The sequence below is a fragment of the Balaenoptera borealis genome (assembly GCF_965194805.1).
Source record: "Balaenoptera borealis genome assembly, chromosome: 11".
NCBI lineage: Eukaryota > Metazoa > Chordata > Mammalia > Artiodactyla > Balaenopteridae > Balaenoptera > Balaenoptera borealis.
Genome location: NC_138868.1, coordinates 80,651,492 through 80,667,619, shown reverse-complemented (window position 1 = coordinate 80,667,619; position 16,128 = coordinate 80,651,492). Strand labels below are relative to the sequence as shown.

The window sequence follows — 16,128 nt, the reverse complement described above, 5'->3', positions numbered from 1 at the left end:
AGCATTATAACAGATGGATCAGGCTAATCATACATGAACCCACAGATCAAACTTAACTCATGAAAGTGGGAAAACCAGACATTACCTGCCTCCTCTAATGTGTAAGAACTATATAGTACTGCTTACGAAGGAACCTGGTTCAAGTAAACCAACATTTAGTAACTAAAAAAATTTCTGAGACAATCAGGAAACTTGAATATTGATTAGATACATAATGATATTACAAAATTATTGTCATTTTGTTGGGGGTGATATTGGTATTATGATTATGATTTAAGGGTAAAAGTATACGATTTCTTGGATTGGCTTTAAAAATACTCCAGCAAAAAAACAGAAAGCAGGGGAAACAAAGATGGAACAGGAACTGAACATTGTCAGTGGCTGCTGAAACTGAGTGATGGATACACTGACATCCACTGTACTATGTTACTTTTGTGTATGTTTGAAATTTATCATAATGAAAAGGTTTAAAAACACAACAACAGGAATTCCCTGTTGGTCCAGTGGTTAGGACTCAGCGCTTTCACTGCCTGGGCCTAGGTTCAGTCCCTGGTCTGGGAACTAAGATACCCCAAACTGCACAGCATGGCCAAAAAAAAAAAAAAATTACAAGAACAATGGTTCCCTTAAGCCCAAAGGGAAAAAGTCACTTTGCAATCTTCACATATTCTCATTTTGCCTGCCCCTTCAAGCTAAACATCTAAGTTCTATACTGAAACTCATAACTTATATAAATTAAGCAGCTGTTTCAAATATTTCCACTGAGTACTCCCTGAAAAGCTGTCTCCGCCTGTAAAAATTTCAATAGCCAAGAGAAAGTCTGAGAGCTTCCACACCTAGACAACTGGGTTGACTGTCTTTTTACAACAAAGAACAAAATAAAAGTTCACAACTTACAAACTGAATAGCCACAAACCAAAAAAAAGAAAGGAAGCGGAAACCAGCACTTAGTACCCACTGGGCACCTGGTACTGTACCACACAACTTCATAAGTCATCTCATATGAACTTTACCTCTTATTCTCTCCCAAAAGTTTAAACAAGTTCTATCAGATGTGTAGTTCTTATTAATTATAAAACGCATTCTCAAACAAGTGAGGACCTACTTCACACTTAAAAACAAAGATCCAAATGATCAAATATACCTCTTCAAGGCGCTTGCCAAGTTTGTCAAGTGTTTCAGGAAAATATTTTTCATTTTTCCACAGATGAGGAACATAGCGCTGCCACACCTGACCTGTTAGATGACTACAGGCAGTCACCCACTGTTCACATATTGAAATCCCAGCTTTCATATTTTCCTTCACAAGATAATAAGGATCTTCCCATAGGTTCAAAGTTCCCAACTTTTTCTGAACAAATCTTCCAAAGGAGCCACCTAATAAAACGTAAAACAAACTTTTTAATGAACATATCTTTTTACCAAATAATTATGAAATATATGCTTTTTACAAAATTAAAATAATACACAAATTAGCAAACCAAGGATCTATGAAATACCACATCCACACTTTTAGACGGGCACTGTTAATAACAAATATTTTTTAAAAACACACATGCACACACATATTTGTATTTCTGCATCTTTCAATATATCACACATATCTTTGAAGTACAGAAATATATACACATTTTTTAAAGGCTGCAGAGCCCACAGTATGGATATAGCATTACATGACCAATTCTCAATTGTTATTTGTTTCTACTCTCATTTTATAAACAATGCTGTAATAAATATCCTTTTATATACACATTTACATACTTGTCTAACATTTTCTTAGGATAACAATGAGAAAGGTATATTCTGGGTCAAAAAGTATATGTATTTTTAATGTCGACAGATAACCCAATGTATATTAAACTTTCCAGTTCATTACAAAATAAAGTCTAAATTAATACACAGATAGGGACGAAAAATCTATGTTAATTTAGTTATATTATAGTCAAAGAATCTGATACTATGATTTAAATTAACCAATTATTTACAAATATCTACTTAAATAATCCTATATGATTTGCTCTAAGAGTTACTTTAAGCAACAATTATTGTATTAAGGAACATTTTCGGAAAAAACAGAAAACAAAATAAGTCAGGCTTCCAAAATTGCAAAAGTTTATTTCTTTACTAGTACCTATAATATCTAAGAGCTGTAACATTCGTGACTCAGGATAATGATCATGTTCTGTCTGTCTCCACACATCATCTACAACATCCCGAGTTGTCTCCACCAAGTCAACCACTTCCAGTAAGGACAGACCATCCAAGTTATAAAACTCCTAAAACCAAAATGCATTCATTTTTAAACATAATTATATTTGTACCTTGGGCAGTATAGTCAAAATGTTCTCAGACTTTTTCAAATGCTAACATCTCTAATATCTGCCATATTATTTTCTCCTCTTCTTCTCTCAGATGATATATTACTTCTTTAAGCAAATACCCTATAAGTTCCTTCACAAACATAAATTTCATGAAAGCCAGAAGGAAAAATAAGAATTGCATAAACTCTATAAATTTATTTTTACCCTTGGCCTAATTTCCTTTAAATTCAGGACATTTGTTTTACTTACCTAATAGAAGTGGCCTTAACACCATATGTACACTACCCATTTCACCTCATATATCTTTATTGATTCATTTCCTGGGTTGCCCAATGTTACCAATAATACAAACATAGTACATGGTATATCACTGCTAGGAAAAAAAGTTTTAAACCATTTCAAACACTTCATTCAAATGATATTAATGTAATAATATCGGGAATGAATAAAAAATTACTAAATATTTATTTTGAAAATATTTGAAAAGAATAGATTTTGTAAAAAACACTCAAAATGGTCACTTATTTAACCTCCCCACAGATACACCAAGGAATAATCAATCTAATAAGTATCAAACTAAGACTTTTTATATTTCAGATTCCTCCAAAATGCTAATTTGAATAAAGTAAACAATTTTTCCAAAGAACATATTACCTCCGCAGGATAAACCTCTGTTAGTATTAGGTTTCTGTTTTTTTCCTATCTACCTGCAGGAAAGTAATTATGTTTTTGAGAAAAATATTTTCTAGAGATTAGAATTTAACTTTTTTAAAAGTTTGGACTTCTAAGTTGCACTCAGGTTAAATACATATCTTAAGTAAACCCTGTTACATCTGAAGAATATATTTTGTCCAGAACCATCAAGTAATGATTTTAAAACAGAGATAAATCTAGTAAAAATTGAATGCTAAGGTACTTCTATCAAAACCTGATATATAACTATGTATGAATCACGTACTCTTGCAATTGTTTCAAATAATTCTTTAAAATAACTGGCTCTTTCTTTACTAATCTGTTTACTTCCACGATGAGCTTGTTCTATCCAAAACTGGAATTCATCACTTGGTGTAAGAATACCTGAAAAGCGAGAAGGAAAAATGAGAAATATCAACTGTTATCATGCTGATCATTTTGAAATGTCAAGAAATATTGAAACACTGTATTGTGCACCAGGAACTAACATAGTTTTGTAAGTCAATTACACTTCAAAATCTCACAAACAAATAAACTCATAGAAAAAGAGATCAGATTGCTGGTTAACAGAGGTGGGGGTGGGGAGAGGGGGAATTGGATGAAGGTGCTCAAAAGGAACAAACTACTAGTTATAAGATAAATGAGTACTAAAGATATAATGTACAACATGATAAATATAATTAATACTGCTTTGTTATATATGAAAGTTCTTAAGAGAATAAATGCTGAGATTTCTCCTCATAAGGAAAAAATTTTTGTTTCATTTCTTTAATTTTGTATCTATATGACATAATAGATGTTCACTAAATTTACTGTGAATATCATTTCACGATGTATATAAGTCGAATCATTATACTGTACACTTTAAACTTACACAGTGCTGTATGTCAATTATCTCAATAAAACTAGAAGAAAGAAAGAAAGGAAGGAAGGAAGGAAGGAAGGAAGGAAGGAAGAAAAGAATAGAATCATTTGAAAATGAAAAGCCAGCAAGACACTGGTTTCATTTGCTGATTTTGCACATTTCTGTATTCTTAAGGATGCACAGAAAATAATTTTTACAATTTTTATGAACAAAAACAAACTACAAAAACAACCCCAAAACAATTAACAAAATGGCAATCAGTACACACTTATCAATAACTACTTTAAATTGGCTGAATGGATACAAAAACAAAACCCATATACATGTTGGCTGCTAGAGACCTGCTTCAGATCTAAAGCCACACTCAGACTGAAAGGGGATGGGAAAACGTATTCCATGCAAATGGAAATCAAAAAGCAATACTTATGTCAGATAAAAAAAGACTTTAAAGACTGTCACACATGATTTTGTGGTACAAACTTTCTGTACGGTTTTTCTTATAGTCCAATTAATTACTAAAAAGCATCCCTACAAGGATAAATAAAAACACTGCAAAAGGAATACTTAATGTCTTTTAACTTTTTATTTTTAAAAAATATTAAAACACTGATTTTAACTCTTATTTATGTGGAAAATTATCTGTATAAGAAAATCTAAGTTGGAATAAAGAAAATTTGCCTAATTACAGTCAAAAAAAAAAAAAGACTTTCACAAATAATGAAGAAGGACATTACATACTGATCAAGGGATCAATCTAAGAAGATATAACACGATGTAAGTATATATCCACCCAACATAGGAGCACCTAATACATAAAGCAAATATTAATAGACATAAAGGGAGAAACTGACAGTAATAAATTCATAGTAGAGAACTTTAACATCCCACTTACATCAATGGACAGATCATCCAGACAGAAAATCAATAAGGAAACAATGGCCTTAAACAACACATTAGACGAAATAAACTTAATATACATATATAGAACATTCCATCCACAAGCAGCAGAATATACATTTATTTCAAATGCACATGGTACATTCTCCAGGACAGATCACATGCTAGGCCACAAAAATAAGATGCAGCAAATTTAAAGAAAACTGCAAAAAAACACAAATATGCAGAGACTAAATAACATGCTACAAACAATCAATGGATCACAGAGGAAAAATCAAAAAATACCTGAAGAAAAATGAAAATAAAAACACAACAATCTAAAATCTACATGATGCAGCAAAAGCAGTTCTAAGAGGCAAGTTTATAGCAATACAAGCCTATTCAAGAAATAAGAAAAATCTCAAAAAAACAACTTAACCTTACACCTAAAGGAACTAGAAAAAAGAAGAACAAGCAAAACCAAAAGTTAGCAGAAAGAAAGAAATCATAAAGATCAGAGCAGAAATAAATGAAACAGAGACTTAAAAAAAAAAAATAGAAAAGATCAATGAAACTAAGAGCTGGTTCTTTGAAAAATTAAACGTCACCGACAAACTTTGCCACGCTCATCAAGAAAAAAAGAGAGAGGGCCCAAATCAATAAAATCAGAAATGAAAAAAGAAGTTACAACTGACACCACAGATATAGAAAGGATCATAAGATATTATTAAGAACAATTATACACCAATAAAATGAACAACCTAGAAGAAAAGGACAAATCCCTAGAAATGTACAGTTTCCCAAGACTGAACAAGGAAGAAGTAGAAAATATGAGTAGACCAATTACCAGTAATGAAATTGAATCATTTCATTACTGGTAATTGTAAAAAATAACTCCAAAAAACAAAAGTCCAGAACTAGAGGGCTTCACATCACATGGTTTGGTGAATTCTACCAAATATGTATAGAAGGGTTAACGCCTATCATACTCAAATTATTCCCAAAAACTGCAGAGGAAGATATGCTTCCATACTCATTTTCCAAAGCCAGCATCTCCCTAAAATCAGAACCAGACAAAGATATCACAAAAAAAGAAAAAAAAAGAAAATTACAGGCCAATATCAGTGATGAATATAGATGCAAAATTCCTCAACAAAATATTAGCAAACCAAATTCAACAATACATTAAAAGGTCCATATACCACAATCAAGTGGGTTTTATTCCAGGGATGCAAGGATGATTCAAATCCAAAAATCAATCAATGTGATATACCACGTTAACAAATTGAAGAATAAAAATCATATGACCATCTCAATAGATACAGAAAAAATTTGACAAAAGTCAGCATCCATTTATGATTAAAAACTCTCAACAACAAAGTGGATATAGAGGGAACACACCTCAACATAATCAATAACATATATGATAAGCCCACAGCTAACATCATACTCAACGGTGAAAAGCTGAAAGCATCTCCTCTAACATCAGGAACAAGACAAGGATGGCCATTCTCACCACTTTTATTCAACACAGTATTAGAGGTCCTAGCCATAGCAATCAGACAAAAAGAATAAATAAAAGGAATCCAAATTGGAAAGGAAGAAGCAAAACTGTCACTGTTTGCAGGTGACATGATACTATACATAGAAAATCCTCAAGATGCCACAAAAAAACTATTAGAGCTCATCAATGAATTTGGTAAAATTTCAGGATACAAAATTAATACACAGAAATCTGTTGTATTTCTATACACTAACAACAAACTATCAGAAAGAGAAATTTAAAAAACAATCACATCAAAAAGAATAAAATACCTAGGAATAAAACTACCTAACGAGGTAAAAAGCCTGTATGCAGAAAAGTATAAGACATTGATGAAAAAACTGAAGACAACACAAACAAATGGAAAGATATACCACATTCACGGATTGGAAGAATTAATAATGTTATAATGAGCATACTACCCAAGGCAATCCATAGATTCAATGCAATCCCTATCAAAATACCAAAGGCATTTTTCACAGAATTAGGAAAAATGATCCTAAAGTTTGTCTGGAAACACAAAAAAACCCCCAAATAACCAAAACAATCTTGAGAAAGAAGAACAAAGCTGGAGTTATCATGCTCCCTGATCTCAAACTATACTGCAAAGCTACAGTCATCAAAACAGTATGGTACTAGCACAAATACAGATACATAGATCAATGGAAAGAACAGCGACCCCAGAAATGAACTCACACTTATGGCAATTAATCTATGACAAAGGAAGCAAGAATATACAAAGGGGAAAAGACAGCCTCTTCAGTAAATGGTGTTGGAAAAGCTGGACCTACATGCAAAAGAATTAAACTGGACTTTTCTCTCCTGTCATACACAAAATTAAGTTCAAAATGGATTAAAGACTTAAATGTAAGACCTGAAACCATAACTTCTAGAAGAAAACATAGGGAGTACACTCTGTCACTGGTCTTAGTAATATTTTCTTGGATCTGGCTTCTCAGGCAAGGGAAACAAAAGCAAAAATAAACAGATGGGACTACATAAAATTAAAAAGCTTTTGCACAGCTAAGGAAACTATCAACAAAATGAAAAGGCCACCTACTGAATGGGAGAAGATATTTGCAAACAATATATCAGATAAGGGGTTAATATCCATAATATATAAAGAATTCATATAACTCTGTATCAATAAAAAACAACCCAATTAAAAAATAGGCAGAGGATCTGAATAAACATTTCTACAAAGGACACATACAGATGGCCAACAGGCACATGAAAATGCTCAACATCACTAATCATCAGCAAAATGCAAATCAAAACCACAATGAGATACCACCTCACACTGTCAATGACTTATCAAAAAGGCAACAAATGGGCTTCCCTGGTGGCGCAATGGTTGAGAATCTGCCTGCCAATGCAGGGGGACACGGGTTCGAGCCCTGGTCTGGGAAGATCCCACATGCCGCGGAGCAACTAGGCCCGTGAGCCACAACTACTGAACCTGCACGTCTGGAGCCTGTGCTCCGCAGCGAGAGAGGCCGCGATAGTGAGAGGCCCGTGCACCACGATGAAGAGTGGCCCCTGCTTGCCGAAACTAGAGAAAGCCCTCGCACAGAAACGAAGACCCAACATGCCAAAAATTAATTAATTAATTAATTGATTTTTTTAAAAAAAGGCCAACAAATAACAAGTGTTGGTGGGAAGGTAAAGTAGAGCAGCCACTATGGAAAACAGTATGCAGATTACTCAAAAAATTAAAAATAGAACTACTGTATGATCCAGCAATTACACTTCTGGGCATTTATCTGAAAAAAACAAAAACACTAATTAAAAAAGATATATGCTCTCCTATGTTCATAGCAGCGTTATTTACAGTAGCCAAGATATGGAAGCAACCTAAGTGCCCATCAACAGATGAATGGATAAAGAAGATGTGGGGTGTATATATATACATATATATGTGTGTATATATATATATATATATATAAATAAATATAATGGACTATTACTCAGCCGTAAAAAAGAATGAAATCTTGCCATTTGTGACAACATGGATGGACCTAGATGACATTACGCTAAGTTAAATAAGTCAGGCAGAGAAAGACAAATGCTGTATGATCTCACTTATATGTGGAATCTAAGAAACAAAATAAATGAACAAATAAAACAAAAGCAGAGTTATAGAGATTTGGCACCACCAGGAGCCAATCCCAGCTTGTGGTTGGAGTGAGGCCCAAGCTGTAGGGCCACCATGTGCTCACCAGTGCCCACCCATCATGCCTGGCTTCAACTACAAGTTCCTGAAGAAGTCCAAGCAACAGCTGCTGTGCCCGCTGTGCAGGAGAAATATTAAAAAAAAAAAAAAAAAGCAGAATTACAGATATAGAGAACAAACAGGTGGTTACCAGAGGGAAGGGGGTTGAGGGAGGAAAGAAATGGGTGAGGGAGATTAAGATTTATTTTGTAACTGCCAGTTACAAAATAAAGGAGTCACTGGTATGAAATGTATACTGTGGGGAATATAGTCAAGAACTATGCAATACCTTTCTATGATGACACACTGTCACTAGACTCATCATGGTGATCATTTTGAAATGTACAGAAATACCAAATCACTATGTTGTGTAACAGGAACTAACATACTGTTGTAGGTCAATTATACAAAAAAATACACAAACAAACAAAAATAAATCAGACTTGTAGTTACCAGAGGTGGGGGATGGGAGGAAGGAGAATTGGATGAGGTGGTCAAAAGGTACAACTTCCAAAAGATAAATAAGTAGTAGGGATGTAATATACAACATGATAAATATAATTAGCACTGCTGTATGTTATATATGAAAGTTAAGAGAGTAAATCCTAAGAGTTCTCAGCACAAGAAAAGAAAATTTTTTTCTATTCCTTTAATTTTGTATCCATATGAGGTGATGGATGTTCACTAAACTTATTGTGATAATCATTGCTTGATGTATTTAAGTCAAATCTCTATGCTACACACCTTAAGCTTATACAGTGCTGTATGTCAATTATATCTCAATTAAACTGGAAGGAAAAATAAGCAAATTAAAATAGTTTTCTTTTTCCCAATGAAATGGGCAACCTCTAGTTGCTTAATCCCATGCTGGAAGTAAATTCACTATTCTTTCTGGTTGTATGAGATTCAAAAAGCATCTATTTTACTATTCAAAGTATAAAACTACAACTAATATTTTAAACTAATGATTTGTGTATGTCATGCATTTCACCTTAATTGTTCTTATGAAATAATTTATCTATAGCCACAAAATTACAATTAGCTTCAGGAAAAAAATACGTTTTAAAATAAAAGTCATTGGCTTATTATCTTCGCAAATATACAATTAGCATCAATCCTCATTATTCACAGGTTCTGGATTTATGAAGTCACCTACTCGTTAACATTTATATGTACCCAAAGTCAATACTCTCAATGTTTTTGTGGTCATTTGCAGACATGCGCAGAGCTGTGAAAAATTTGAGTTGCCCAACGCATATGTTCCCAGCTAAGGATGAACAAAGCAACACTGCTTTATTATTTTCTATCACCTACTGTAAACAAATGTCTTTTTTGTAGTCTATGTAGTGCCATGTTTTTCACATTTTTGTACTTTTTGTTGGTGATTTTGCTGTTTAAAATGGCCCCCAAGCATGGTTCTGAAGTGCTGTCTAGTGTTCCTAGCACAAGAACACTGTGAAGTACCTTACAGAGAAAATACTTGTGTTAGATAAGCTTCATTCAGGCAAGAGTTACAGTGCTGTTGCCCTTAAGCTCAATGACAATTCATCAACAATATATATTAAATAACGTGTCTAAACCAAACTCACCTAAAACAAGGTTATGTGTTGAGCAGTTGGTGAAAATCTTATGACCAGAGGCTCACAGGACCCTAGGAGCAATGCTTCAGTATTCGCTAATTTAGTGTTCACAGTGACTTTATAGAACAGAACTACTGCAAATAATGAGAATCAACTATATTTTCTATTTCCATGAACTGCACATTATTAAAGATCACATTTTCCTCTTCTCCAAATCCATATGTAAATCTATTCATTTAAAAGCAGCTCAAGCTCACAGAAGATCCAAAGTGTGGAAAGAAATCTTTGAAGAAGTGTATTAATTTACTAATGTATTAATAAGGCAATTGTTTTGATTTTCTTTGATAAAATTATGGGTAAATACCTCGTGTGTCATCTTCCTTAAATTTCAGTTTTGATAAGTTAGTATCTGATCTTCGTAGCACTATACCCAAGCCTGCTTCTAGTTCACTCAAAAGATTCTGAAGTTTGGGATCAAGGTTTCTGCTCCATTCCTGATCCTAAATAAAAACAGACAAGAGCATACAATGATCAAAATCTTGCCAATCAAACTGGCTTCCTAAAACACTGTCAAAAGAACTAAGTCCAAATATATCTGTTTCACTCAAAGCCTGACACTACCTCCATCTCATAAGGGAAGGGAAAAAGTCCTTTCAACAGTTAAAACTTTATAAAGATCATTTACTATAGCAATTTAAGAGCTGATGTAGATTGCATTTTACATCTTTCTCCAATTTCTCTATTTGTCAATAAAGCCTACATTAAAATTTTTTTAAATTACAAAGAAAAAATATTTTAATTTAAAAACTAAAATACTAATGATATTACCAGTAAATAAAATAATAAATATTTACGTTTGTGTGTATGAAAGCATTTACCCAAATACTTAGGCTAAAAGCAACAACAACCATACAAGCTACTTTAATTTACTCACCTTTAACAACATTGGCGCAAATACTTGCCGTACTGCTTGGTAAAGGGAATTTATAGGTGATTCTAACATAGATGAAACAAGAATGTTTTTATGTAGATTCTGATCAGTAATTACTTCAGGTCGCAGCTTGAAAAACACCAGCACTTTATCTTTTGTGTCGGCAAAATCAATCTAAAGTGGTAAACAAATGATTTTTAATGTTATTTTCATAAAGTTAATACTTGAAAATTTATATATTTCCCTAAAATGTTGTATTACTGTAATTTTACCCCTTGGAAAAAGTATACTTTAGAAATAATTATAGTATATTACAACCAATCCTTAAAAAACCCTGAGTTTTAAAAATGTATCCCCACTTATATGTGATTGTATCATAAAGCTACTTTGATAAACAAAAAGCACTATATGAATATTGTTAACATCCACTCCAGACAGATTCAGTAATACTACAGATCAAAGCTGTGTGCCCCAGGTACACAATGGTGACTAGTATACTTCTTCACTCTACTCCAGAAACTCTATAACAAGGATGCTAATTACCCTCTTACATGAAACTAAGTTCAATATAAACTCAGAACTACCAAAACAAACTTAGGTTGTCCATCTCCTAAAATCATCTTTATCTGAACAAACATTTTTTCCTTAAAGTATCTGAGATCAAACTTTTTTACTAAATTGTCATATAACTAGATTATCACCTCACACTGGTCAGAATGGCTATCATCAAAAAATCTACAAACAATAGATGCTAGAGAGGGTGTGGAGAAAAGGGAACCCTCTTGCACTGTTGGTGGGAATGTAAATTGATACAGCCACTAAGGAGAACAGTATGGAGGTTCCTTAAAAAACTAAAAATAGAACTACCACATGACCCAGCAATCTCACTACTGGGCATATACCCTAAGAAAACCATAATTCAAAAGGACACATGTACCCCAATGTTCATTGCAGCACTATTTACAACAGCCAGGACAAGGAAACAACCTAAATGTTCAAGGACAGATGAATAGATAAAGAAGATCTGGTACATATATACAATGGAATATTACTCAGCCACAAAAAGGAACGAAATTAGATCATTTGTAGAGATGTGGATGGACCTAGAGTCCGTCATACAGAGTGAAGTAAGCCAGAAAGAGAAAAACAAATATCGTATATTAACGCATATATGTGGAATCTAAAAATATGGTACAGACGAACCTATTTGCAGGGCAGGAAAAGAGACGTAGACTTAGAGAACGCACATGTGGACATGGGGTGGAGGGGGAGGGTAGGACAAATTAGGAGATTAGGGTTGACATATATACAATACCATGTGTAAAATAGATAGCTAGTGGGAACATGCTATAAAGCACAGGAAGCTCAGCTCAGTGCTCTGCGACAACCTAGATGGGTGGGATGGGGGAGGTGGTGGAAGGGAGGTCCAAGAGGGAGGGGATATAGGTATACATATAGCTGATTCACCTCCTTGCACAGCAGAAACTAACACAACATTGTAAAGCAACTATACTCCAATAAAAAAAAAAGGTGAGTGAGTTTTTGTGCTACTTTTCTTTTATCCTAATCATTGTATTTTTTTAGCCACTAGGAAGGAATTGGCATTTACTGTTATTGCTGCTTTTCTCAAACTCTCATTTTCATGCATTAGAACTCTATTGCTAGCATGATCATTTTATTCCAATTACAAGCGAGAATAACAAGCTGCAGATAAGTAGATTTGAAAAATTCATTCCTTAGTAATTAAATAGGCCATACCCTTAAACTTCCCTCCTCTCACCTATCTGAAGAAAGAATATTCAGAAAATACATATTTTAACATCATACTTTGAAAACCGTATCTATAGTCACTGGCCAAGGCACCCTGGGGCATCAATCAGGACAATGAGCTTTGCCCTAGGCAAAGTCAGAGTTAAAGCAAAGGATAAGTTGGCTACAGCTGTTCATCATTCCCTGAGTAAAGAAAAACTGAGAATGAGCACTCCTAGCCACCTCTCCTCCAAGTTTCCCTATCATTGGCAACTGCTGTTTCCTCTTAACTGACTATAATTTGGTAATTATTAAGGTGTAAAGTTGGTTCTTTTATGAGGTTGCAAAATACCTCTATCACCTACTGGGATCGATCAGGGATCAGCATACCACAACTTTCTGCCTGTTTTGTACAGCCCACAAGCTAAAAATTATTTCCACATTTTCTGAAAAAAACGAAAGAATAATAACATTTCATGATATGAAATTCAAGTATCAGTGTCCATAAATAAAGTGGAATGCAGCCACACTCATTCACTCACATATTGTCTATGGCTGCTTTCTCATGGCAATGGCAGAGCTGGAGTTGTGACAGAGACCTTACGACCTGCAAACCCAAAATATTTATTATCTGGCCCATTATAGAAAAAATTTGCCAACCTCTATTCTACAGCATAAACCAGATCACATCTCTCTCTTGCTTAAGATTACCAACGACTTCCTATTTCAACCTAAATGGTGTACAAGGTCCTAAATGATCAGGCCATACTGTAACTTTCACATTCTTTGGTTATTCATTAAACTTCAGCAATGACTCTGGATTTTTTTTTTTTCCAGCTCCTTAAAACCAAGATAAGACCCAGCTCAAGGCCTTGGTACTTATCATTTCTTTTGCTTAGAAAACTCTTCCCCTAAATCTGCCTACAAGTCATCATTTAAATCTCACTTCAAAGGTCACTAATTCAGACAGGTATTCCCTCCCTCTCTATTTTAATGCACTTCCCCTCCCCATCCCCATCACTACTTTAACATTACTCTATTTTTATTAATAGCACTTATCAATACCCAAAATTATGTTACATTATACACCTGTGTGCATGTGTTTAGCCTACTTTTGTCCATTTGAATGTTACTCCTTGGAGATAAACCCTGACATGTTCATGACTTTATCCCCAGCACCCAGGACAATGCCAGACCCATAGTAAGTACTCAGTAATTGTTAATTTCTTCAATCATGCTGACTCTTAGATATCTAAAGTACAACTTAAGATATAACAAAACATTTTCAAATATGACTAAAAATCTGTAGTGTGATGTATGACTAAAGATAAAATACACTGTTGGGCTCTACTAGCTTAATTAAAAGTTATAGTTTCCATTTTCTTTTTTTGTTTGTTTTGTTTTGTTTTGTTTTTTGGCCACGCAGCTTGTGAGATCTTAATTTCCCATTACACTCTATCTAAACTTTCGGTGGCATTTACAGCCATGTGCCCTGATTTTATAACTTGTTGAGTATATGTCATCCTAGGCCACTGGAGTGAAGCTCTAGAAGAGAGACACAGGGGGTCCTGTTCTGAATTACACTAACCTATTAGAGAAGTGGAGTAGTTAACGCTTAGGGTGTAACCTTTGTGCCTTACTTTCCTCAGCCACAAAATGGAAATAAAAACAGTTTCTATCTTATAGTGTTGTTGTGACTATTAAATAAGCCAAAACACACAAAGTACTTAGAACAGTACCTGACAGAGTGTAAAGGGAAAATAAACATTAGCTATGATTATCTATGCTTTTTACATCTTTGTAAACTCACCAAACCTAGCAAAATGCCTTGCATATATTGAGTTCAAAATACGTCGATTGAATAGAATTGAGTCAAATCCAAGACTAAAAATTCATAATAGGGTGAATGATACAATCATTCTACAAAAATGCATTCAGTGCTCGCTGTGTGTCAAATACTCTGTTAGACCTAGGGACACCAGTGAACACAAGAGGAAAAGGTTTAATATATGACTATCACTTGTTAATTTTCCTCCATTTACTGAGCAGGGGCTCAGTGTGAGGCAGGGGTAATGTGTGAGGCAATTTTTTTTCTGTGTATTACTCTGAGTGTGTGTGTGTGTGTGTGTGTGTGTATGTGTGTGTATCTCCTGGTTGCAAATGCAACCATTTCTTAAACAAGCCTGCCAGTGGAGGCAGCAGTAAATAATAATGAATAAATCAATACATCATATGTGGAACAACAAAAAGAATTTAAACTTTCTGCCTTATCATTTCTTAAAAGATTTGAATTCCTAACTATTCTTTCCCTAGAGTAAATTTAAACTCGTATATAATCCAAAAAAGATACACTAGAATTTGCCTCAAAGAACCTCAAAAGGGAGGAGAAAGAAAAAATGTTTAAATAAATAAGGTAAATATTTTATTTTTAGTTATAACCTATCTGTAGTATTAAAAAAAAAAAAAAAAAAAAAAACTAGAAAGACTAGAATTGTTCTCTTCAGGTGCATGGACAGGGAAACTCCTTTGGTCAGGTGGTATGCAAGCTTGGACACTACACGCTGAAGCACGAGGCCAGCGCAGCTCATCAAGCGGGGACAGCATTGGGCCCTCTAGGATGATCCAACCAGGAAGGCAGAAAGGGACCCGACATCCTTCTGGCTGAGCCCGGGGACGTAAAGGGAGGTCGGGGCAGGGGTGCAGGGAAGCATACCACATTGGAAAAGGAAATTCCGACGTCGGATCGCTGCACTCTGAGGAGCATCTGGTTCCCGTCGTCCAAGAAGTTGTTGATTTCAGGACTGTTGTACAGCAGCGGCTGGTCCCAGGATTCCGACACCAGTCCAAAGTAATTCTGAGTAGTAGTGAAGATGAAAAGCTTCCGAACGTCCCCGGTTCCGCCCGCCATGATTCTAGAGAAGGGGAAAGGTGGGGGAGGGCGGCAAAGAGGGAAGGAGGAAAAAAAACATTCGGGACAGAAGTAAAGGGAAGATGAGAACTAGGCTCAAATCCGGAGCTCGCCTGCGGGCCTGCGGAGCTCCGCGGTTGCCACGGGCAGTCGCTATGGCGACGGAGCACTACGGCGGCGCGCGGTGGGCGTTACCATCTCGGGCACGCGCACGCAAAGCTCTCAGAGAGCATCGATCATCTAGGAGCTCCTTAGTTGCTCGCCGCGGTCGTCAATGGCAAAGGATTCAGGCAAGTTTGTGTTAGGTCGCAAAATCTGCCTTTAATGCTTTCTACTGACTTCTTATAACGCATAATTAGAAGACATACCTCTAGTCTTCAAGTGCAGCAGTATGACAAGGATTTAGGATGGCTGGGGTTCTAGTGCTCCCTCTTCCCCTTCACTCGTTAG

At 34.9% G+C, this 16,128-nt stretch overlaps 1 protein-coding gene across 5 annotated transcripts in view; it reads right to left on the bottom strand.

The window, feature by feature from the left end:
* The window catches only part of DYNC2H1 (dynein cytoplasmic 2 heavy chain 1), a 365,046-nt gene extending 349,197 nt beyond the window's left edge, over nt 1–15,849 (bottom strand). For 3 of the 5 annotated variants that reach the window (XM_082339858.1, XM_082339859.1, XM_082339860.1), the window contains exons 1-6: nt 15,484–15,849; nt 11,025–11,195; nt 10,455–10,590; nt 3,280–3,398; nt 2,132–2,276; nt 1,145–1,377 (exon numbers count right to left, since the gene is read on the bottom strand). In XM_082339858.1, coding sequence (XP_082195984.1) covers nt 1,145–1,377; nt 2,132–2,276; nt 3,280–3,398; nt 10,455–10,590; nt 11,025–11,195; nt 15,484–15,678 — 999 coding nt within the window. In that variant the 5' untranslated portion in view covers nt 15,679–15,849. The remainder of the gene's footprint in view (nt 1–1,144; nt 1,378–2,131; nt 2,277–3,279; nt 3,399–10,454; nt 10,591–11,024; nt 11,196–15,483) is intronic. The other 2 variants (XM_082339861.1, XM_082339862.1) reach the window with 1 other exon arrangement.
* Between the last annotated feature and the right edge of the window lie 279 nt (nt 15,850–16,128).